Genomic DNA, 23,740 nt, shown 5'->3' on the forward strand with positions numbered 1-23,740 from the left:
ACATTAGAACATTCACATGCTCTCTGCCCTCGTGCGAAGCTTTAAAATCACTGTGGACCGAAGCTGGGGTTAAATCACAATGTAGGTCATCAAGAGTCAAGAACAGTATTTACCTAAGGATAAACAAGCAAGCTAACAGAGTCAATTTCTGCTAAAGAGCTGAGATTTTTACATCAATTGGGGCTCATAACATAAGCTCTGCAATTTATTGGGCAAATTTACTTTCCAATCATTTCACTCAGGTTGGAAATTAACTTCATTTCTCTATATTAAATTAATTCTAAAGAATAGCTATGCTCCTTTTATATCCAACACTAACAGATGTTCGTTTCTTCCGTTTTATAGCCCTCAGATGACAGACAACTAACTGTATTTGGCCTTGGGAATAATTGCAACACCTTTGGATTATGAACTTGGTTCATTTCATAGCTGGGAATAGCAGGGGGTTAGTTCACATTATCAAAGATATAAAATAAAATTTCCCATATCCTGTAGATGCCCATATGAAGATGCCTTCTAATACAGTAATATATATATATTTTTTTTTCCCTACTGGCTATCTGCTCTTTCAGTTGTTATGGTAAGAAAAAATAATTGCATAAAAATGAAACCTCTTATTCAATGTATCTACCCCTCTTGACCAAAACAAGATGTTAAATCCATTAAACTCTGAGGATCCAGTAAAAGCAAGAGAGCTAGAACTTTTCGAATTTGTACATTCTTGGGAAAACTGCCAACCTATGCACTGGTAGCAGGATCTGTGTAATTAATGGTTATATTATTGACGGAGGGAGTCCTATTTCCTTCTCAGAAGCAATTTAAGAGGGCAAGCTGGCAGGGCTTTAGCAAAAGCCTCACCTGATTCATTTTTAAATTGAGGAAATGTGACCTTAGAGTCAGCCATAGAAAACATCAGTGTCCATGTTCATTTACGGTGGTTTTAAGTAGACCTAAAAGAAATCTTGCATGTAGCATTGTCTCATGAAGAACACCAAAATGCCCCAATGGACAAAACCTTTCTTTAAAAAAAGAGAACAAGGAAACCCAATCTTAGGTTAACCTTATTTGTTTTCAAAAGCTATATTCATTTGAAGATAAATTGCTATCAATCCTCCTTATCATGAAGTAAAGTAAAATCAGACTCAGGTTCATCAAGTCCTTTATATACACTCCTGGCTCTTTTGGGGGAAACTTCCATTTTTATCTGGTCCTTGGATATCAAGGAGCTTGCATGTATTTTGGTTATTCAACTGATTAACAGCACCTCTAGCTCTTGCTCTCCTCTTTACTCTTTGATGTATCAGTAATTGCAAAATCATGAGAGAAAGTAAAAATAAACAGCTGGAAAAATAGAGACAACTAGGGAAAGAGGTTAAGCCCGCAATCAGCCCACAATCAGCTCTTTCCATAATGACCCATACTAAATTATCCAACAAGGAGTGACTTTTTTTCTCACTCCCTATCCTATCGGCTCTATTTCTCTATGAACCGCAGCCACATGCTCCAGCTCTGCATTTCCCACAAAGAATGAAACAAATCAATTCTTGATAACCTACAGCGTGCGCTGGGCATCTGTTGCTCTGGACAAGATAGGGGTAGAACTGGAGGACACAGGTGATGGAAATCTGGGAGAGAAGTTCATAAACTCCAATGATGAGCCTGGATGTTCCTGACCAGAATGACTCCCCCAGATCGGAGACATACCTGCTGTCTTCCCCAGCAAACGGCTGTTCCACATCCACCGTCAGAGAGGCCAGGGCAGAAACGGTCTCTGTCTCCTCTTGCAACTGAGCCCCAGCCAGAGCACAGCCCCTTGGCACTGCCACCATCCTCACCGACTTCCAGTACTTGCCTAGGAAACAACATGCATCATAATTTATGGGAATTTGAGCTAGAACAGTAGTAATCAGGACACATATATAGTTCCAACTCAGAGCAGTTGTTAGTTAAAATTCATCATTATATACTGTTGCAGTTGGTTTGTTCACTGTTTCAGTTAAATATTTTTCTTGATTTAGGAATACTAACTTGTGAAGTGTTCATGTTCCAAAGCCCAAGTCACACCCTTACTCAGAAGGTAGTAAATGAAGGAATAATTCAGTCTAAGGAACTCACTATCAGCCTGACTGCTTTTTCTGCAACTAAGTAAGCAAACTCTGGGCATCACGTACCCTGGAAAACCCTCAAGAGATTGGGAGGTAGAAGCAAATCTACTGGAAAAAATGAACGAAATAGTAATACTGAAAATTGCTACAGGAGCCATTAACTTTTTTTTTTTTTAAATGAAGTTGTTATATTAAAGAAAAAGAAAAGCCCAGAAACGCCAGCATAGCAATGTTGCCAGAACAATCAGGTTTGTTAGTCCTGGATGTTCTTTCTTCTTTAACCTCAGGGCGTGTACTAGAACAATAATTGATTTAAAACTGTAATATAGGCACTGGATGATGTTGGAACCTTCCCATGAGTCAGGTGGATGTTTCTCTTTTTTTGAGGCAGGGAAGGAAAATGAGAGGAAAATGGGAGGCCACTTTTTGAGAACACACCAGTAGGATAAGGATGAAAGGGCAGAGTTTAAGGCCTTCTTGAACTCCCCTATGTGTAGCCCCATATCAAGAACAGGATACTCTCCTTAGGGGCTGGCATGACTCACCAGGTTAGAACCATCTCTGCAGCCTGACCAGTTAGGCAGGGACTTGGTGCACGTCTGCTTACTTCAAAAAATAAAAAAAAAAAAAAGAAGGCCCTGCTCTAGTGGGAAAGACAGATGAATGAACAGTGGATTGGAAAGTAAGATAATTGAGTTCTGGACCGAGCTCTGCCACTGATGGTCTCTGGCAAAGCTCAGAGGAACTTTATTTCTGTCTCTGCCTCTCAATTCACAGGGATAGACTTAAATGGCCTCTTAAATAAATCCCTTTCAGCTCTACTGAACAATTTGTGATTGGCCTTTCATTATTTTTCTTCTTTGCATTGGGATGAATGTCATAATAGGAAGGAGACCCAGTCACCCAATCCACTCCCAATATCAACTTGACCTCCTAACACATGACAACAACAATTTCGCCTAATGTGACAAATGTGACAACCTACTATGAGAATCTTAGCACTTTCAACTTGAACCAAACAATAGCAATTTTAGCTGTTAAATAAATCCACATGCTAACTTTGTTTTTTAAGCTAAGAATTTGTCAGATGTTCCCTGAGACCAAGAAAGTCTTGTTTTAGTTGAGATAGCCCTACTCGCTAACAACCACAATTTTGCATGGAAACACATAATCCTTGAGAAGAAATAAGCAGAATCTATTCAAGCCTATGCATGGTGTCAGTAAGGCAAGGCAGGACTTGTCAGAAAAGATGATAACTGAACTAAGTATTGAAGTTAATCAAGCTGAATTAGAAAGAGGTGTAAGGGTGGCAATCCCTGGAAGAAGAAACAGCATGTAGAAGCGTATAGAGGTTAAAGATTCCACAGCTTATAGGGAGACGCAGTCCACCTCTAACTATGACCAGAGCACAGGAAGATTCAGGGTATGATGGCATGGGTTAATTAATGCACAACTTTGCATACCATAGAAAGGGTTTTGGATTTCGTCCTTAGGTGATAAGGGGTTATTTTAAGGAGAAGAGGCAGAGAATCATATTTAAGTTTTTAAAGGATCCTTTGAGAAGGAGCACAAGCAACAGATTGGAAGGTGATGAGAATGGAGGCAGGAAAACCAATTCCCACATTTTGACACAAACCCAGAAGGGAAATAACAATGTCCAAACTAAAAGGAAGTAACAGGATAGAAACGAGGAGATGGATTAAAGAGAGATTTAGGAGATAGGCAATGGAAACTTGTCTGAGCTTATTCTTTTGTGTCTCTCACATCCTTCAACTTTGAAAGTTGTCTCTGAATTGATAAATCCATTCTAAGTCTCTAATTTCTCTAGTTCTCAATATCGTTATAATATTACCCAATTTGGAAGTGCCATATGCCATCTACCAGTGCATATAGTTGAAATGTGTTTCACAAAATATTATTAAACATTATTTTAGCACTTGATATTCACAAACTTAGTGAAGACTGATGATGTCCTTTCCTTGTTCTCTAGACTAGAGTGGATAAAATTAGACATCTGTCAATTAAAATACAGGTCATTGGTGGTTTGTGGTTCTTTTATGCTAAAATGACTATAGGAAAGGGAAACTAACATTTATTGAGCACCTAGTATGCAAGGACTGTGGTAGATATTCTCACTTTTATAATTGAATTTAATCTTCATGACAGTATGTAATCATGTAAGGTAATTTTTCCAGGGCCATATGGCTAGTAAGTAGAGGAGGTGAAATTCTCATCCAGGACTCCTTGACTCCAAAATGTTTCTTCCTCTGTTCTTTGCCACCCTCCTTCTTGATTTAGATCTCCCTACCCTCTTTGCTGTACATATAAAAACAAATAAACAGACTCAATAGTGAAAATACCAACCTAAAAGAATTACATACATTACAAAAGAATTATGTACTGTCTTTACTTGACCCATGAAATCTTTGGTGATTAATCTTTGTTCCTTAGATATGTGGCTCAGTTGACCAAATTTTATTGAATTTATGGAATGAGTTTCTTGCACCAAATGAGACAACCATGTAGGGAATAGTTCTTTCTCCTATTTATTTCTCATAAATTTGTACTATCACAAGTACCTGGTGAACAGGAAAATCTTTGATGGCTCCATATGAAACTGGTGACGAGAGCGTACTGAATAATATGAATACGCATTCCATTGAAGAAGTATACAAAGAAAGAACCCTGAACTAAAAATTGAGAAATCCAGTTTGGAGACCCCACATTAGTCCCAGAAAAGTCATTGGATCACTCTGGGGCACAGTTTTCCACATTCATAAAATGATAGAGGACTCAATGATTGTGAAATATCTTTTCATGCTCTAATTCTTACTGGGATTCTTCTTATCTTGTAGTACATATCCCTCTTAGATATTAGAATAAATTTATGGCAGAAAACCTTCTTTATCTATAAGCTAAGTTGACTTGAAGAGTTTGGCAAACATTTATTTTTAGATAATAAGGAACATCTAGAATAACCAAAGGCTTTAATTTTCGAGCAATTTTTCCTCCAGGAGAGGACTCTTGAACATAAAAAAAAACAAAACAAAACGTGTTTACTCCTAAAATATAATCAGGACAGAAGGTATGAATCTTCCATAACAATAACAATGATCTTTTAAATTTTGGCCTGTATATTTGTGAGTAGTAAGATAGATGTTAAATAGCCAAGACCTTTTTGGATAGATCTTAATGTGTATAAAATATTTTGCTATGTTAAGATTAAATGTTAGATGTTTGGCATTTGTCCAAATGCACAAAGTTCCTGATTCAGAAATGACACAAAACTTTAGTCAATATGACTTCTGGCAAAGTCTATAAAAACAAGGGAAATATCTTACATTAATAATGCATTTATAGACCACTATCTCTATTCATAAAGGAGAATAATTAAATGGAAGTGGGATTGTGCAATACGTAGCCAATTCAAGCCCCACAATTTATGGGCTATATTTTCACATGATGGGTAGGATTCTTTTTCTCTTATTGAAACAGATGTGCAAGAAAATTGTATCCATTGGCTTGGGAGTAATACTCCCATTAGTGCATAAGAGAAATGAAACCAGGTTTATTGCTAGAGTTTTCAAGGGCTGCTATTCATAAAGTAAAATATTAGTAACCAGCCACCACCAGGTTGCTCTCTTATGGCAATAAAACTGGCACAAGAAAAGAGTTAGTCATTAAAAAATGGACACAGACACTCCCTCCTCAGTCATATCCTTTATCCTTATTCCCTTTCCCACCATGTAAATCTTCCTACTTTTCAGCACTTTATTTTTCAGCCATCATCATTTTTTGGGTATTATTTCACATTAATAAAGCAAAGAACATATCTATACTAGAGGTAAAAAGTAGATCATGGAACACAGAGAGTCAAGAATTAAGTGGGGGTGATGGTTGGGGTTTCACTGAGTTGGACAGGAGCCATGAGAGGGCTTCTTAGAGTTCTTCATTGCTCAATAGACCAGATTGAACCTGGTGGCAAAAAAAAATCTACAAATATCGGTTGTGGATGCATTACAATGTCTGTATTAGAAATAACCCATCTACCTAAACTTTTCCCAACCACAGCCCTTTGCCACTTTGAAAACCTCTTAACCTTGGGAACCTCCCCACAATGTGATCATTTTGGAATACATGCAGTCACACCTTTGCAGACTTTTTTTTACTTCCTTACAATTTGAATAATGTTCCCCCTATCTCATTACATACTCATAGGAAAAAGATGGTACTGATCCAAACCTCTTCCTATTCTCTTCACCCTCAGAAATTATTAAGACCTGGTGCTTAGAAGGGGTCCAGTGTTATGCTTCTAGAGAGTTCAGTGCTTATGCTAATTATATAAGCTAGATGTAGAACTGTATTGGGATCCAAAACATTGTAGAGAAGCATAAATAGCAAGCATTGAAAGCTGGTGTCTAAACAGAGCAATCATGTAGTTTTTCGGCCAAATTTGGGAGATTTTGAGAGTAAAGTGTGGGCTAAAATAAGAAAAATATATGTTACAGAAATATTTATTTATTGGTCAGTAAATTGTTTTTATCAGTGTACCTATAAAATATTCCGCTTCAAAATTTGTTTCCAAAACTACAGTTTTTCTAAAAAAAGTAAAAATAACATGATTCATGTATGTTTTTGATTGGTAAAAAATCAAGCTTATTTTGTCATATTTAGTGATTTTATGTACTCCATAACTAATGCCAACTACACTCTGCTCCTTAAGATTTTAATTTAGAAAATTAGATAGATATAGAGACATATATTTATAGAGATATTTACTTATAGTGCTATATATTCATGATGCTATTGTTCACCAAAATTTAAATTTGTAGATCAATGCAAAATAAATTATTTTATCGCCAGGTTTAGCTTTTTACCTGAATTTGCAATAAGATTTAAAATAATGTCTTACATGTTTCTTTTTTAAAACAAATCAATACATATGAATAAACCATATATCCATCCAAAGTGTACAATCAATGGTATTTGGTATAATCACATAGTTGTGCATTCATCACTCCAATCATTTTTAGAGCATTTTCATTATTTCAGTAATAATAATAATACTAAAAAACAAAACCAAACAAAACTCATCACCTCTCAGTTTCTCTATGCTTCCCCTGTTGTACATAGCTGCTATTCTGTTTCCTTCTCTCTAGTATATTTCTATTTCCATTTTATAAAAATTGTCTTATGTATGAAATATCATCCATATTCATATTTTACATGAGGTTTCATTATGTTATACAATCCTATGCTACATTTTTTAGCTTTACTTGTGGTGATACAAATATCTTTAGGCTCTTCCTTTCAACCACTGTCATACCCATTTAATAGCTCTGTTAGTCACAAACAGCATGATGTGCTCTCACGATTTCCATTTACTTCCAAAAATTTACAAAGAACCTTTTAACCAGTTCTGCACTGATAAACCATCAGCTTTCCATTCTCTACCCTCATTCTATTTTCTGGTGACCTATATTCTAATTATTAATTCCATAAGTTTACATAATATATTTACTTCAAAATAGCGCAATCAGACAGCATTTGTCCTTTTGTGTCTGGCTTGTTTCACTAAACATAATGTCCTCCAAGTTCATTTATATTTTTATATGCTTCACAACTTTATTTCATCTTTCCACTGCATAATATTCCATCAGGTGTATATACCACAATTTTTTACCCATTCATTGGTTGATGGACTCCTAGATTGTTTCCAACTTTTGGCTATTGTGAATAATGCTACTATGAATATCAGTGTGCAGATGTCTATTCATGCCACTGTTCTCAGTTCTTCTGGGTGTATACCTAGCAATGCCAGCTCTGTGGAAAGTCTATATTCAACTTCCATAGGAACTGTCAAACAATCCTTCACAATGTTTGTACCATTCCACATTCCCACCAGAAGTGAATAAGCATTCCTATCTTACCACATCCTTTCTGTATTAGTCAGTCAAAGGGGTACTGATGCAAAGTACAAGAAATCTATTGGCTTTTATAAAGGGTATTTATTTGGGGTAAAAGCTTATATTTACAAGGCTCTAAAGAGTACAACTCAATGTTGCTTTCTCACCAAAGTCAGTTGCCACATGTTGAAGCAAGATGGCAGGCGAGTTCTCCTGATCTCTCCTTCCTTCTTCCTCTAAGGCTCTGTGGGCCCAGCTTCTTCCAATCTCAGCTGTGGGCTGGAATTGGGCTTGTCTATCAGAGCTTCTCAGCTCTTCTGTTCTCTTCACAAGGTCAGCACTAAACTACTAGGGAAATGGTTCATCTCTCCCTGGGACATCATGTTCAAAACTGACAAAGTTCTCTCTTCTTCTGTACCTTCTTTGTGTGTCTGTTTCTATCAGCCCATCAAGGGGGCAAGGACTCAAACCTGAATCAGACCCTATTGACATAGTCAAATCAAAGCCCTAATCGTGATTTAATCAAGTAAATGTAAAACCTTTGAATTTAATACAATCAAAGGTTATCATGCCCAGAGGAACAGACCAGTTTACAAACATAATCAATATTGTTTTTGGAATTCATAAAATATAAACAGCTACACTCCTCCCTTGAATTCCAAAAAGTCATTACAGTATTAAAAAAAAACCTTATTTCAGTAGCAATGCTAAGTCCAAAATCACATCACAATCAGTTTATAGAAATACAGTTTGTCTTGGGAAAAGTCCCCTCTGGCTCTAGACCTGTGAAACTTACCAAACAATTTATCTGCTTCCAATATACAGAGGAACAGACATAGGATAAACATTTGCAGTAACATAAGGAGAATTTGGGAAGGAAACATGAGTCACTGGTCCCCAACAAGTCTGAAAACCTGCAGGGCATACTTCACGTTAGCTTTCAAAGTCAGAGAGTCATTCTTACGATGACGATGATGACGGTTTCTTCTCCCTGGGGCCTCATGAGGGCTTACCCTTTCCACAGGCTTGCCCAATGGCCATTTTCTTGGTTCCATCATCATCAAACATCTGGGTGGGGACTGAGCTCCAGACCTCATCCTCCAAGAACACTGGGGTGATGGCCACTCTTTCCCAAGCTCTTGGTTACAGTCTCAACCCCTTTAGTGCAGTGAGGTAGCAGGAACATTCTCCCTAATCTCTGGTTTACAGGCCCAATCCTCTCAGAACAGTGAGTTGGAGACCTGACTTCCTCAATCTATGGGAGACCCCTCTCAGAGGAAAGAGGTATTGACTTCACTCTCCCCAACCCTTTGAGAATGTGCTCCACCCCTTCTGTAGCCTGGGGCAGCAAAACTCTCCCTGAACAGCAGGCTGGAATATCCCCCTTTTCAAATGCTGGGACAAACTCACCCTCTGTACACATGGGTGGGGTTCCTCTCTTGACCCAAGGAGATGTCTTAAATCCAGACGACATATCATCAGTGAATAGTGAAAGTTTTACTTCTTCCTTTCCTGTTTGGTGCCTTTTATTTCTTTATTTAGCCTAATTGCTCTAGGTGGAATTTTTAGACCAATAGTAAATAATAATGGTGGCAGTGGGCATCCTTGTCTTGTTCCTGATCTCAGCGGTAAAGTTTTCAGTCTTTCACCATTGAGTACAATGCAAACTGACAGTTTTCTACACATGTGCTTTACCATATTGAGAAAACTTTCTACTATTCCTATCTTTTGGAGTGCTTTTGCCAAGAAAGTGTGATGTATTTTATTAAATGCCTTTTCTGCATTGGTCAAGAGGATCATACGGTTTTTCTTCTTTCAATTTATCAATTTGGTTTATTATACTAATTGATTTTCTCATGTTAAGCCATGCTTGCATACCTGGGATAAAACCCACTTCATTGTGGTGTATAATTCTTTTATTGTGCTTTTGTATTTGGTTTGCAGTATTTTGCTGAGGATTTTTGCATCTGAAGTCATTAGACATAAAAGTCTGTATATTTTTTCCCCATAATATCTCTCTGTGGTTTTGGTATTTAGATGGTGCTTGCTTTGTAGAATGAATTTGGTAGCATTCTTTACTGTTTAATTTTTTTTTGAAGAGTTTGAGCAAGACTGATATTAGATTATCTTTGAATGATTGCTAAAACTGACCTGATATGAAACCATCTGGCCCCAGGCTTTTCTTTTCATCTTTGGGAGGTTTTTGATGACTATTTTAATCTCTTCACTTCTGATTGGTTTGTTGAGTTCTTCTATTTCTTCTACAGCAGTGTAGGTGGTTTGTGGGTTTCTAGGAATTTGTCCATCTTGTCCATATTGTCTAGTTTTTTGGCATACAGTTGTTCCTTGTATCCTCTTATGATCTCTCTTATTTCTGCAAAGTCAGTGGTAATGCCTGCCTTCTCATTTCTGATTTTATTTATTTGCATATTCTCTCTTTTTTTCTTTGCCAGTCTAGCTAAGGGTTTGTCCATTTTGTTGATTTTCTCTAAGAACCAACTTTCAGTTTTGTTGATTCTATTTTTGTTGTTGTTGCTCTCAATTTTATTTATTTATGCTCTGATCTCTACTATTTCTTTCCTTCAGCTTGATTTTGGATTAGTTTGCTGCTCTTTTACTAGTTCCTCTGCGTGTGCAGTTAGAGCTTCAATTTTAGCTCTTCCTTCTTTTTAAAAGTAAAATTTGAGGGCTGAAATTTCCCTTTCAGCACTGCCTTTGCAGCTTCCCATAGGTTTTGATATGTTGTGTTCTCATTTGCATTCATCTCAAGATATTTGCTGAATTCTCTTGCAATTTCTCCTTTGACCCACTGATTATTTAAGAGTGTATTGTTTAATATGCATATATTGATGAATTTTCACCTTTTCCATCCATTATTGATTTCCTACTTCATTTTGTTATGATCAGAGAAAGTGTTTTGTATATTGCAATCTTTTAAAATTTATTGAGACTTATCTTGTGACCCAAAATATGGTCTATCTTGGACAAGGTTCTGTGAGCATTTGAAAATAATATATATCCTGCTGTTTTGGGATGCAATGCTCTATAGATGCCTGTTAGGTCCAGTTCATCTATCATATTATTCAAGCTCTCTGTTTCTTTATTTTTCTTCTGTCCAGATATTCTATCCAAAACTGAGAGTGGTGTATTGAAGTCTCCAACTATTACTGTAAAGACATCTATTTCTCCCTTTAGTTTTGACTGTATGTGCTTCATGTATCTTGGGGCACTCAGGTTAGGTGCATAAATATTTACTATCATTATTTCTTCTTGATGAACTGATCCTTTTATTAATATATTATGACATTCTTCATCCCTTATAACAATTTTGCATTTAAGAGTACTTTGTCTGATATTAGTATCACTACTCCAGCTCTTTTTTGGTTAATATTTGCATGGAATATCTTTTTCTAACCTTTCACTTTTAAGGTGGTTGTGTCTTTATGCCTGAGGTGAGTCTCCTGTAGACAATATACAGATGGTTCATATTTTTAAATTCATTCTATCAGTCTATGTCCTTTGATTGGGGAGTTCAAGCCATTAATATTCGATGTCATTACTGTAAAGCATTAGTTACTTCACCCATTTTGTCCTTTGGCTTTCTGTTGTCATATCATGCTACTGTCTGCATTTTTGCCCTTAAATTTACCTTTCCTAATAATCTTCATTTCTACACTCTTCTCCAAGTCTCTCACCCTTGTTTTACCTTTCAGGCTGCACCAACCACTCCCTTTAGCATCTCTTGTAATTCTGGTCTTTTGGTAATATATTTTATCAGGTTTTATTTGTCTGTGAAGACTTTGAACTCACCCTCATTTTTGAAAGACAGTTTTGCCAGACAGAGAATTCTTGGCTGGCAGTTTTTCTCTTTCAGTACCTTAAATACATCATACCACTTTCTTCTCTTACTCCATGGTTTCCGATGAGAGGTCAACACAATCTTATTGAGTTTCCCTTGTATGTGATTCTTTGCTTTTCTCTTGTTGCTTTCAGAATCCTCTCTTTACCTCTGATATTTGTCATTCTGAATAGTAGGTGTCTCAGGGTAAGTCTACTCAGATTTATTCTGTTTGGGATGTGTTTTCTTTCTTGTATATTGATACTTATATATTTCATAAGGGTTGGGAAATTTTCTGTCATTATTTTCCTCAAATATTTTTTCTGTCCCCTTTTCCATTCTTTTCTCCTTCTGGAACACGGATAATGTGTATGTTTGTGCATTTTGCATTGCCATTCAATTCCCTGAGGCCCTGTTCCATTTTTTTAAAATTCTCTTCTCTTTCTGTTCCCCTTTTTTTTCCAGTTCAGATGTTCTGTTTTCAAAACCATTAATTCTGTCTTCGAGCAATTCAATCTGCTCTTATGTGCTCTAATATATTTTTAATCTCATCTATCATGTCTTTCATTCCCATAAAGTTTGCTACTCTTCTTTGCAGACTTTCAAATTGTTCTTTATGCTCACCCAGTGTCTCCTTAATATCCTTTATCTCTTTAGTTATATATTTTTTTAATTTTAAAAATTGATTTAAAAGTTATATGACTATCATTGATTATTTGTCTTAAATCCTGTATCTCTTCAGGATATTTGGTTTGTTCCTTTGGCTGGACCATCTCTTTCTGTTTCCTAGTATGGTTTGCAAGTTTTTTGCTGATATCTAGGTAACTGAATATGTTGGTGAGTTTACTCTGATGGCCAATTTCCCTGTCTTGCCCATTGTGTTTTTTCATAGTTCTTTTTTTGATACTTGGTTCAACTTATTCTAAGTCTTTAAAATTGCCCAGCTTAAGTTATCAAAATCATGCCAAGGACTCACTAATGGAGTACAGATTTTCTCCCAGGAGTTCAAGTAGAGAGAGAGCCAAGAACAGTTTTTGTCCATGCAATTTCCAGACTGGCCAGTGAATGGTGCTTGTTGGTACACCTTTCCATGGAGAGCAAATCTCCTTTTACTTTGTTTTGGTTTGCCCAGAGTTAGGATTCAAAGTGAGCGCCACTGGCCAAGTTAACTGAAGAAAAGCCCCCTAACTACCCCATCCTTTTCCCTTATAACAGCTGACAGGGAAGGAGATACCTGGTCCCCTCTCAGTCAGCTGCAGTGAACCAGGGGTTTTGCCACAGCTTAATATCGTGGGCATTGGGGAGAGGAGCCCTTCCCAGCTGCCATGGGATTTTGTTGATTTGGGTTCTTTCTCCCTCTCCTTCTCCCTCCTGGGAGATGTAAAGCATTGTCCTGGTCTGTTGACCTCCAAAGCAAGTCCCTCGGACAGCTTTCGGCTTGTTCTCATTTGAGAGAGATGAGCTCTGCCTCCTGCCTAATCTGATGCCATCTTCCCACAATTCTCTCCTGATATTTAATTTTTGGCAGCTCTATTTCCATGAATTTACTGGGACTTATCAAAACAATATTGGAATTGATTGATTTTTTCTATTTGAAAGATCAGAGGGCACTGCATGACTTAACCATAAGATTCTTTTAATGGAGTTCACAAATAACAGCTCTTACCTCATCTCTTGAAAACAGACACTTGAAATTGAAAATTTACAAGAACAATCATTTAAATGCAAAGTCATGCTTGAGAAAATGATATGTAGTTGTACTTTATACCCCTGCATTTGTGAAATTTCCTTTTTTGGCCTTAGTTTTTACTGTGGTTATTCTCCTATTTTTAATAATTACTAACTTTTAAAGTAGAATCTGTTGCCCCTTCAGCAATTTTTTGTCTTTGATTTTCATGTCATTTATGGTATCACTCTGTACCCTGTGATGAATGAATATTAATACTTGGTGCAAGTTACATGTTCATTATGAAATTTCTTGAGAAAATCAGCACTGAATGTTTTCATTGACATTTGCTTTTTTAAAAAACTCTTTGCAGTCTAATGCTGATGGCAAAATTAAAATACATTACCAACCATAAAATAAACAAACAGTTGCAGGCTTACATTGTATATTAACTGACAAAATTGACAACATTTCTATAGCAAAAGCACTTAGAGTGTAAACACTGAACATAGAATTGCTTTGCTTCAATCCTCCCTTCCCCTTTCTGGGAGAAACTCACCTTCTGGCAGCCTAGTGTCTTCATGCAGTTTACAAGATGTGGTTCTGACTAAAAGCACAGCTAATTGGTGCACTAAGTAGCACCAATGTTGAATACTTCTTCCTCTAACTCCCAAACCAAAGGTTATGTGCCCTCTGCAATTGGTAGATATCTTTAATACCACTGCAATTGTATCTTTATTACCAATACTTAATCAAATGTGCTTTATTGTATTAGTGATTGCATGCGTTCCTTAAAAGGGAAGTGTTAGTTATTGCATTAGAAAAGGTTCTAGAAAAGAGAGATGGTTTATCAATGTTGGTTTTACAGATTTAACCATGTGTTCAAGTAGAAGTCGCTTTCACTATTCATGTATCTCATGCACTACCTGATGCGAACATGATAGAAGCTGGAAGTAAAGTATAGATTTAACAGCTAATCCTTGCTTATTTTAATGCAACTATACATAATAATACTTCATTTAAAGGGAAAATTGGAAAAAAAATATCTGGATGGGATGTTTATAGAGAACAGACAGTGAGAGATTGTCTCTGGCAAAAAAGAAAGCATTGTTATTATAGCAGCCACTGTCAGTTCTCCATCCATATATTTTTACCCTTACTGCATCAGGACACAGAGCCTAATTTCCATTTGCCAGTCTCAGAATGTCTTTGTCTAAGGGCTGTCTATTGGCCAGAAGTCTCAGGGAAATATTGTCCCCCAGAGTTAGCACTTATTCAGTAACTCTTTGGAGATGGAGTATAAATATCCCCACTCTCTCAGTCCTCAAGTGAAATAACTCTTAGCTGTATGTTGTACATTGACTTCCAGAATTTCTGTAGAGGAATTAAACCTGAGACACTTACAATGATAGCTGAGTCAATAGTATTTTCTTTATTTACTACCTTCCATTCCTTGTCTTTCTTCACTAGTGCCCTTCTATTGTTTCCTCACTTGGAAATAGATTACCGGTACATGATCTCTTGTTTTAGGGTCTTTTCCTGGCAGAGCACTAACTAAGATAATCTCCCCATGTATAATAGCCATAAAGGAAAGCTGGTGGGAATTGTCCTTCCTCTTGAAAATCCTGAGACTCACTTATGTCAGGGCCTTAATATCATCAAACCTGGAGTCATATATTATTAAAATGCATGTTGTGTAAGTACCAATTTTTCTTAAAAATTAATTTTCACTGAGAAATGAACTACCCCATGACTTGGAAACACTCATTTTAACAGATTATTGAGTTTTCCTCTTATAGTTAGACACAAATGGATATTGGAATTTTCTTGGTGAGCCAAAGTAATGATTGTTAGGTGAACAGAAAGTTCATCTAATGCAAGGCCAGTCTTTCAGCTATGGAGTTTTATTAGCATAATTAAGAAAGTACTAATGATTAAACTGCAATGCTAGTTTGAAAATTTACTCTGAAAAATAGGACTTTCATAAGGCCTGTAATATCTTTGTCAGGATGACCAGTGCATTTCATCCCTGTGGGTAGATCTATAGCAGAAACCAAATTACATTCAAAAGATTGCTTCTGTCACTCAGTGAATAACAGTAAATATATGTTGAGCTTCTGTCATTTTGTTGTTTGAAATACAGGATATGCATTCTTTCATAAAACTTATAGACTAAGCACTAGAAACCACTATTGGTCAAATGATCATACTATTTAATATGCATGCATTAAAACTGTAGCAGTTTTATATTGTTTATGAATTCCAAAATTAGATATTGGATTGTGTTTGTGAACCGGTCTCTCCCTCTGGGTATATTAGATTGGACTGAATTCAGAGGTTTCACTTTTACTTGATTAAATAATGATAAAGGCCTTGATTGGGCCACATCAGTAAGACGTTGAGTCCCCACCCCTTGGTGGGCAGGGACTTACAAAGAAACCACACTGCAGAGAAGGGACGTTGGAATTTTTAATGCTGGAGCCCCAGGAAGTAAATACACAGAGAAGCAGATACATGAGGAGAGAAAGAAGGCTACACTAGACACGATAGAGGCCCTGGGAAGAGAGACAAGTCATTTGCCTGATAGTCTACTGTTGGCCTCATGAAGAGAACAGAGTAGCTGAGCCTGGAGAGAAACAAGCCCCTGGAAAGAGATGAGAGTTATCCCAGCCTACAGCTGATATTGGAAGGAGCTGGGACCACGGAGCCTTAGGAGGAAGAGGAAGCCTGAATCCTTGCAGCCATCTTGCTCCAACACGTGGCTACAAAATTTGGTGGGGGAAGTAACTTATGCTTTATGGCCTGGTAACTGTAAGCCTTCTACTGCTTTATAAAAGCCAACAGATTTCTGGTATTTTGCATCAGCACCCCTTTGGCTACTAATACAACAACTGAAAGAACTGAGTTAAGTATGGAAGCAAATATAGCTGTGTATATATTATGGGTTAGAATAGATACATAGATTTCTAGCTGTGTTTGCTGAGAGGGCCTAAAAGTAATAACACTCCACTAGAAATGAGCACTGCTAGTGCCCAAATCTTGGCTTCTAAACACCATTGTCCAATAAAGCGATCTGGGGTTCTTTGGAGAAGTGGATGATTCCAGGTCTGGGAAGGGAAAAGGCAAGTTGAGTCTGGAACATCTGTGATGCTAGAAAGTGAGAAAGTGCTCACAAAAGAATGGGACCATCTCACAAGGGTCCAGGAGCCACCTGAAAGCACTCCCAATGGCAACAGCTAGAGCTAGAACAACTTGTGCAACAAAATAAATATTGGTATTGCATAATGACGCACCAAATAAAATAAATATCAATGACTCCATACTTAATATAAATATATAATGAAGAAATAAATGGAAGATAAAAGACAGCTCTCTTCATTACAAAGGACTTCCAAGTAATAAATGTAGAAAGAATATGGAAAATAGAAAATCAGCATTGAAACAGCATAGTAATAATTATTGCAGGCAATACCCACCAATGGATGCTAAAATTAATGGGTACCATTTGCAGGAGGAATGGGATATTCGCATAATCTCAAATTATCTCCCCCAATATACGTAAGAATTACCAAGGGAAATATTGTAACTCTGTAGTGGAGATCACCTTAATCAATTGATCATGGTCAACATCACCAATAATAAGACAGAGATATCAGGTACACCTGACATGAAGCACGAGCTTTGTACAACATTACTGCTGTGGTATTCTTGCCAAAAATTCAAAAACCTTGATCTAATCAAGAGAAAACATCAAAAAACCCAAGTGAAGAGAAATTCTATGAAATAAGTGACTGACGCTCCTCAAGTGTCACAGAACAACAGAGGAACTGTCTCAAATGAGAGAATGCTAAGGAGACGTCACAACAAAATGCAACGTGGGATCCCAGATTGGATCCAGGAACAGAATAGGGACATTAGTGAAAAAATCGGTGTAATCCAAATAAAGCGTATAGGTTAGTTACTAGTATTTCATTAATGTCAGTGTCTTAGTTTTTATAATTGTGCCATGGTTATTCAAGATATCAACATAAGGTGAAGAGTATATAGGAATATTGTATTATATTTGCAACTTTTCTCTAAATCTATAATTGCATTAAAATAAAAAATTTTAAAAACCACTTTTTGAATCTTGACGTATGACATGCCACTAGTTGACCCTATTAAGGTAGGGTAAGGTAAGGTAAGGAGGAATGGTTCTGACAGGGATAAGGACTTGAGGAAGTGGAGAACATTAGGTAGAAATATTTTCCAAGTATTTGTTACTGTAGGATTGGAGAGTAATAGTATAGTAAACCAGAAAAGGAGTAAGGTTGCTGGAATTTGTTCGCTTATTTGTTTATAAGATGGGAGAAATTTTAGTGTGTTTCTATGTTGATGGGAAGGAACCGGTGAGAGAAAGTAGTTGGTAACTACAATTTAATCTAAGCAAAGTTTGTTGCTGAGATTAAGGAGTGAGGTCAGAGGAACAGAGACTTGAGGCGAGTGGAGGTATTTGGAAGAGTAGTTGGAGAGAGGCAGAGTGTGTTGACCTGGGAAGAACAGTAGGGTTGTAATGGGCCCATTTGAGTTTGGTGGTCCTGAATTTACAGTGGACCAATCTGCGGTGCTTACTGACTGTCTCAGGCTGGCCTATTTATTTAAGTCCAACATTGGAAGAAGAAGGTTTTTGTAGGTTTGAGGGTTTTTTAGATGGGTGTGATGAAAGGAAGAATAGAGGAATTTAAATGTTATTTTTATTAACCCCCCCACAGAAATAAATGAAGAAGGAGAAGGGGTAATGAATTAGGAGAAATGAGGAATAAGAAGCTAGGAAATAAAGAGCCTGGGTGTGCAGGCCAACAATTTCATGGCATGTGAGTCTCAGGGCCTGATGTATTCCTTCTTGGCAGAGATATGCCTGCTGGTGCTGGTTGGGATTGTTTTTATCGGGTCTGCTAAAACAGTTACAGATGGTCACCAGTTCCCCAGGTTCCTATGGTTTCCTTTCTCATTCTTTGTCCCTGTAAGTGTATATTATGGACTTAAAAAAAAAAAAAGAAATCTAATATTATATTAATAGGATTTCAGGGAGGAATGAAAGTAAAGGAATATTCTTAAACTGTCATCATTACTTGAGAATAGTCCCCTTCTCCTTTTAATCTCACAAATAAAATGTATTAATCTGTTGTTTGTAATTCCTGCTGTCTCTCACTACTGATGTGTTTTTGTGTTATTTACTTTATTTGTTACACATGTAAATACATATTTGAGCTACTAATTTACTGGATTTTTGAATATCGTGACTCTATGTAGGGATAATTTCCCCCAGAAAGGAAATGCATTTTCTTCTTCCAGAGTACAGGAGCCTGTACCAAGGTGGGACTTCTTTAGTATCCTTCAAATTCATAAGCCCAATTTTGCTGCAGACCCTGGGCTTTCCTGCATGTTTATAGGAACTGATATCATATGCTCCAAGGATAACCCCACTTTGTGTGCTCCTACTACCTGCTGCATCCTGTTAAATTTCAGATCATGGTTCTCCCCCCCATCCCCTCACTTCAAGTATACCCAGAAATGTATTAAAACAGTTGTTTCATGTATAAGAATCTATTATATTTCAGTAAAAGCTTGTATTGGTGTCTAACCTGCTGTATTTTGGAATAGGAAATCTGGTGGAACTCTGTTTATGTCTATGAAATAGGATGAGAACTGGAAAGTCATGCACTTTGAAAGAAAGTGGTCTTTGGCATCACAGCCAAATCTGGTTAAAATCATAGTTCTCCTACATACAAGTTGAAAGACCTTCAACGAGCTACTTCAAATTGTTAAGCTTCAAATTATTCAGCAACAACATGAGGAAAATAATTATGCACTGCAGCGATTTTGATGATATACACAAATACCTAGCAAGTGATCTTTCCCTTACCTGACTTCTCCTAGAACACCGTCTCAGTGAATGATATTGAGTGTGTGTGAAACTCATATGGTTGTAAAGAGCTGAATATATAATCACAAGTCACTCCTCTTCTTAAGGAGTTTGCAGTCCCAGTAATCTGCATATTTTTGTTTATTATCTTGGTTTGATTAATTTTGCCTAGCTAGAGAGGTAGGTGAAAATTTTCATAATTACAGATACTGTCAGTTTTTCTAGAAATCGCCAGACAAATTAAGTCTCTAAGCAGATGGCAGATTTTCCTTTTTTTTTTTTTTCTGGTACATTCTATGATTAGAGCTCTACCCCACAATTTCAACATTTAAAGGGAATAGTTAGAAGTTCCAAATCACTTTCAAAAAGGCTTATGCACAAGTGTGACCTGGCTCTGAGACAAGCAAGCATTGCTGTGGTTAATAGTGGGAAAACGCCTAGCGCTGCTTTTCTTCAATGAAGCTTTGCCTGGCCCAGGGCTGCAATGTCAAGGCCTCTGTCTGAAGCCAAAGAATCTCTGACAAATTGCAGCTCACACCTGACAACATTCAGGGTTTAAACTCAACAGGGCAGGGATTTGAAATTCATCCAATCCTTACATTTTTTTCTGATTAGATGTATTTTGCAAGTTTACAAGAGGACTCCAAAATAGATTCATAATAGCTCCATGGTTCCTTAAAATTTGGCACTGAGCTTCCAGAACTGTGTCTAAACCTCAATTAACCAGAAACTCCAAAACCCCCAATTTTCAGTTCAATTGATATTTTTCCTCCTGAACATGCCACTTTGGGAGAAATATATGAACGAAGCACATTCAAAAGTGCATAGGGAATAAATTTATCTATGAGAGAATATACCTTAGCGGCTAAGAGCGCAGGCTTGGGAGCTATGTGCTAGAGTAATCAAGTTGTATGACCTTGGACATCAGCTTATTCATCTCTAAGATGAGCAAGAAAATAGTATTGATCTTACAGTGTTGTTGAGAGTATTGGACAAGCTAACATATATTAATGAAAGTGCTTAGACTGTGCCTAGTACCTGGTAAGAAAACAATAATTGTTATTTGATTATTTGCTCACAGTTTACAGTGTTTGCCTTTATGTAATGATCTCATCCTATGTCCCTCCATAACTTCAGTGTAGTAAAACACTTACTTAGGAGGATGCCACCTTCCTCCCAGTCTTCAAACCTTTCAATCCAGAGTTTCTTTTTCTTAAAGCTTCCCTTTCAAATTTTCTCTTCCTCCAACATATGAATTTCAGGAAGTGATACCACCAGCTGCTCCAGGGCCCAGACCAGAAACCTAGAAATCATTAATCCTTCCCATGAAATTAATCACCCTCCTATGCCAATTCTCCTTCTGAATTAAACTGAACATATCCAAAAGTGCATATCTCTAATCTCTTGTCCTTACTGTAGGCACAGTGATTATTTGAAAGGCCGGTTTGATCACGTTTCTCTCCTGCTTGAAATAACATCTCAAATTCTTAGGAGCTGAAAGGCCCTTTCAAACATTGTAGATACCTTCTTGTTCCTCTACCCCTGGATATCAGCTAGATGGAGATAGAGGCAAGAAGAGAAGAAAGAAAGAAAGAAAAGAAAAAAGGCAGAAAATCAAAATGAAATAGGAAGGGACAAAAAGAGAGAGGCAAAACTTAGCCTTTGGCTGTGGAGTCAAGAAGCTAGTAAGGCTTGTGACATGATTTATGCAGCACATGTTGCAATCTGAGGAAACAACCCTTTTAACTGTGCACAGTCCCCATGAGGTCAAAAGATTGGACAATTGCCCCACAACAAGAGATGTATACAAATTCCTTTCAGCTTAGAAACAATCTGGATTTTCCCCCTGGATTGTCTGATGTAAATGCCCTTTCTCCTTGGGGTGGGAGTAGGTAGGACATATTATAGTGGAGGTGGGGATGGCTGAGAATGGGATATCAGATAAAAGAAGATAAGACTGTTTTCTGTATAGCAAAGTCTTCTCTTACTTTAACAGATCTTTTCCTTGGTTAGTGCCTCTGTTTCTTAACCACCAAGATAACTGGGTAGCACACACTCTCATAATCCATTCTAATGCAACATAAGAAACATTAAAGTCTTTTATTTAGGATTTCAATTTTACCTACTATTTATCTCTCTTTGAAATATAATCAACAAAATTAGCATTCTTTGCTCCTAAGGTAGTTTCCAGAACTGTGGAAATAATAAGAATATTAATAATAATAGGAAGAGGAAGAAGCAGCAGGAGCAGAAAAAGCAGCAGCAGAAGTCATTATTTACTCATTAAAACATATACAAAAACATAAATTAACTATAGTTCTGACAAAAAGTAGGTGACAAATATATTTGCCTCTGATCTCCCAAAGAAAATTAGATTTCATTTCTATTTCTCTAGAATAAGTGAAAAGTGTGTTCTGTACACTGCAGGTGCCTGATCCACGTGCACAGGTGACCAGCACCTGCTCATTTACACAGTCACATGGTATTTGCTCCCATAACAATGGAAATCACATCTCTTTATAACTGGCCTCAAGAGTTAGTTAAGTTCAAAGGGCTATAAATGCACTTCTCATTACCTAAATAAGATCATATACGTATGTGTGTTTGTGTGCACGTGTTTGTGTGTATGTGTGATTGATTGGTTTAAAGAAGAGAAAGAGGATAAGCCATACTTCTAAATTTTATATACAAGAAGCATGGTTGCTCCTTCATTTATGAAGAAAAAAATTGACAAGAATATACAGTGACATTGCAAAGACTGCCCCTTTCCCATTCAGGTCTGTGTCACTATTTTGCCTTGGTTTGCCAAAGAAGGAATGTTAGGAAGACCTCAACTCACTAACCATGGGGAGAACAAACATGAAAATAGGGGTTGAGAGTAAAAATTCCTACTGCTTTTTTACTCCTCTGCTTCCTACCTGCCATAGGGGCAACAACTTAGAAAAGCAGTGTGATGAAAGGCCACACAATTTTTCTCCAGAAAGTTAAGTGACTTACCCATCGTCACATGGCTTGTGAGTGGCAGAGAGGATTATACTAGAATTCACATCATTTTAAAGTCCTCCACACTAGTGCTTTTTAACTTATCAGCTGCAAACCACTGGAGGGCTGCAGCGAATTTTTAAAAGATTTCCTCAATCCATGTGCACATATATATTTCCTTGATCCACAAATTATATGATACTATGATTATCACTATGATCATGCAGGAAGTCTACAGAATGGGTTGACATTTAAAAGGAGTGCTCTACTTACTAAAAAAATATAAGTAAATAAAAGGAAACCATTTCTCTACCCTGGTGGTCCTCATATTTTGAGGTTTCACAGATCAATATCGATATTATTCATGATATGTTCTCAGAACTCAAAATTATAGTCTTTCAAACAAAATATATTTCGTTTTATGAAAAAAATCATTCTATGGTGTTTCCCTTCCAAAATCAGTGAAAACGTTGTGATGGGCCTTACTGGCATGTAAACTGACACTTGGGAACCCTGCTTCTCACCATGCCATGCAACAGAAGGGAAGCATTCATGTTTCCTGGATTCTGTAAGTGGTTAGGATGGGTTTCAGAAAAGGAAACCTACAGATGAGGGCCATTTTTGTGAACTGACATTTGTCCTCCTCTGGCATTATTTGTTGGAGATTACAGCCAGCCAGCCAAGTACTGGATTCAGCTCTGAGTATTGTCACTTCCAAACTTAGCCATAGATATGGCAGCTCAGAAAAATCAACCGATGTTCTTCCTAACTTAGAAATGGCTCACTCTGTGGGTTGTGAAGAAGGGAGAGAAAATGGTATCCCATACATTCTGATTGGCTTTCTTAATCCCTCATTCTGCTCGAGCTGGCCAAGGAGTATAATTACCTTAGGTTAGTTAAGAACTCAATCTTGGCTTAAGAAAAATGTGACAAATATTGACAATTGGCTGATTTTTTCATTCAGCAAACATTTCCAGAGTACTTACTACATGCCAGACACTGCAAATGATGTGGTGATTAAAAACGAATGAAACAAATAAAAACATCAACAAAAGCAGTGTCTGCCAGGAAAATACATGGGGATCTGCCTGATCTAGAAAAAGGAATGAAGGAGGATTCAGAGATGGCTTCCTAGAAAAAGGCAATATCTGAGTCAGGTCTTGAAAAATTAATAGGGATGAGGCAGAGGGTTTGTTAGCAGAGAAAGCAGAGCACGTGCAAACTTGAAGCTTCTTGTCCATATTTCATGTTTGCCATATCAAAGATAGTTGACCCTTGAACGTATTCATCATCTTGAGATGAAACCAGTCTTTGGCTTGTCTGGAGGGGCCTTCGCCT

At 37.1% G+C, this 23,740-nt stretch overlaps 1 protein-coding gene across 8 annotated transcripts in view; it reads right to left on the bottom strand.

The window, feature by feature from the left end:
- HDAC9 (histone deacetylase 9) overlaps positions 1–23,740 on the bottom strand; it is a 996,672-nt gene that overhangs the window by 22,018 nt on the left and 950,914 nt on the right. For all 8 annotated transcript variants that reach the window (XR_011648800.1, XR_011648799.1, XM_071215127.1 and 5 more), the window contains one exon: positions 1,705–1,852. Coding sequence is in view for 6 of the 8 variants with exons in the window: in XM_071215127.1 (XP_071071228.1) it covers positions 1,705–1,852 (148 nt within the window). In the remaining 2 variants the exon portion in view is untranslated. The remainder of the gene's footprint in view (positions 1–1,704; positions 1,853–23,740) is intronic.

This window comes from Dasypus novemcinctus, chromosome 5 (genome assembly GCF_030445035.2).
Source record: "Dasypus novemcinctus isolate mDasNov1 chromosome 5, mDasNov1.1.hap2, whole genome shotgun sequence".
In the NCBI taxonomy this organism is placed as follows: domain Eukaryota; kingdom Metazoa; phylum Chordata; class Mammalia; order Cingulata; family Dasypodidae; genus Dasypus; species Dasypus novemcinctus.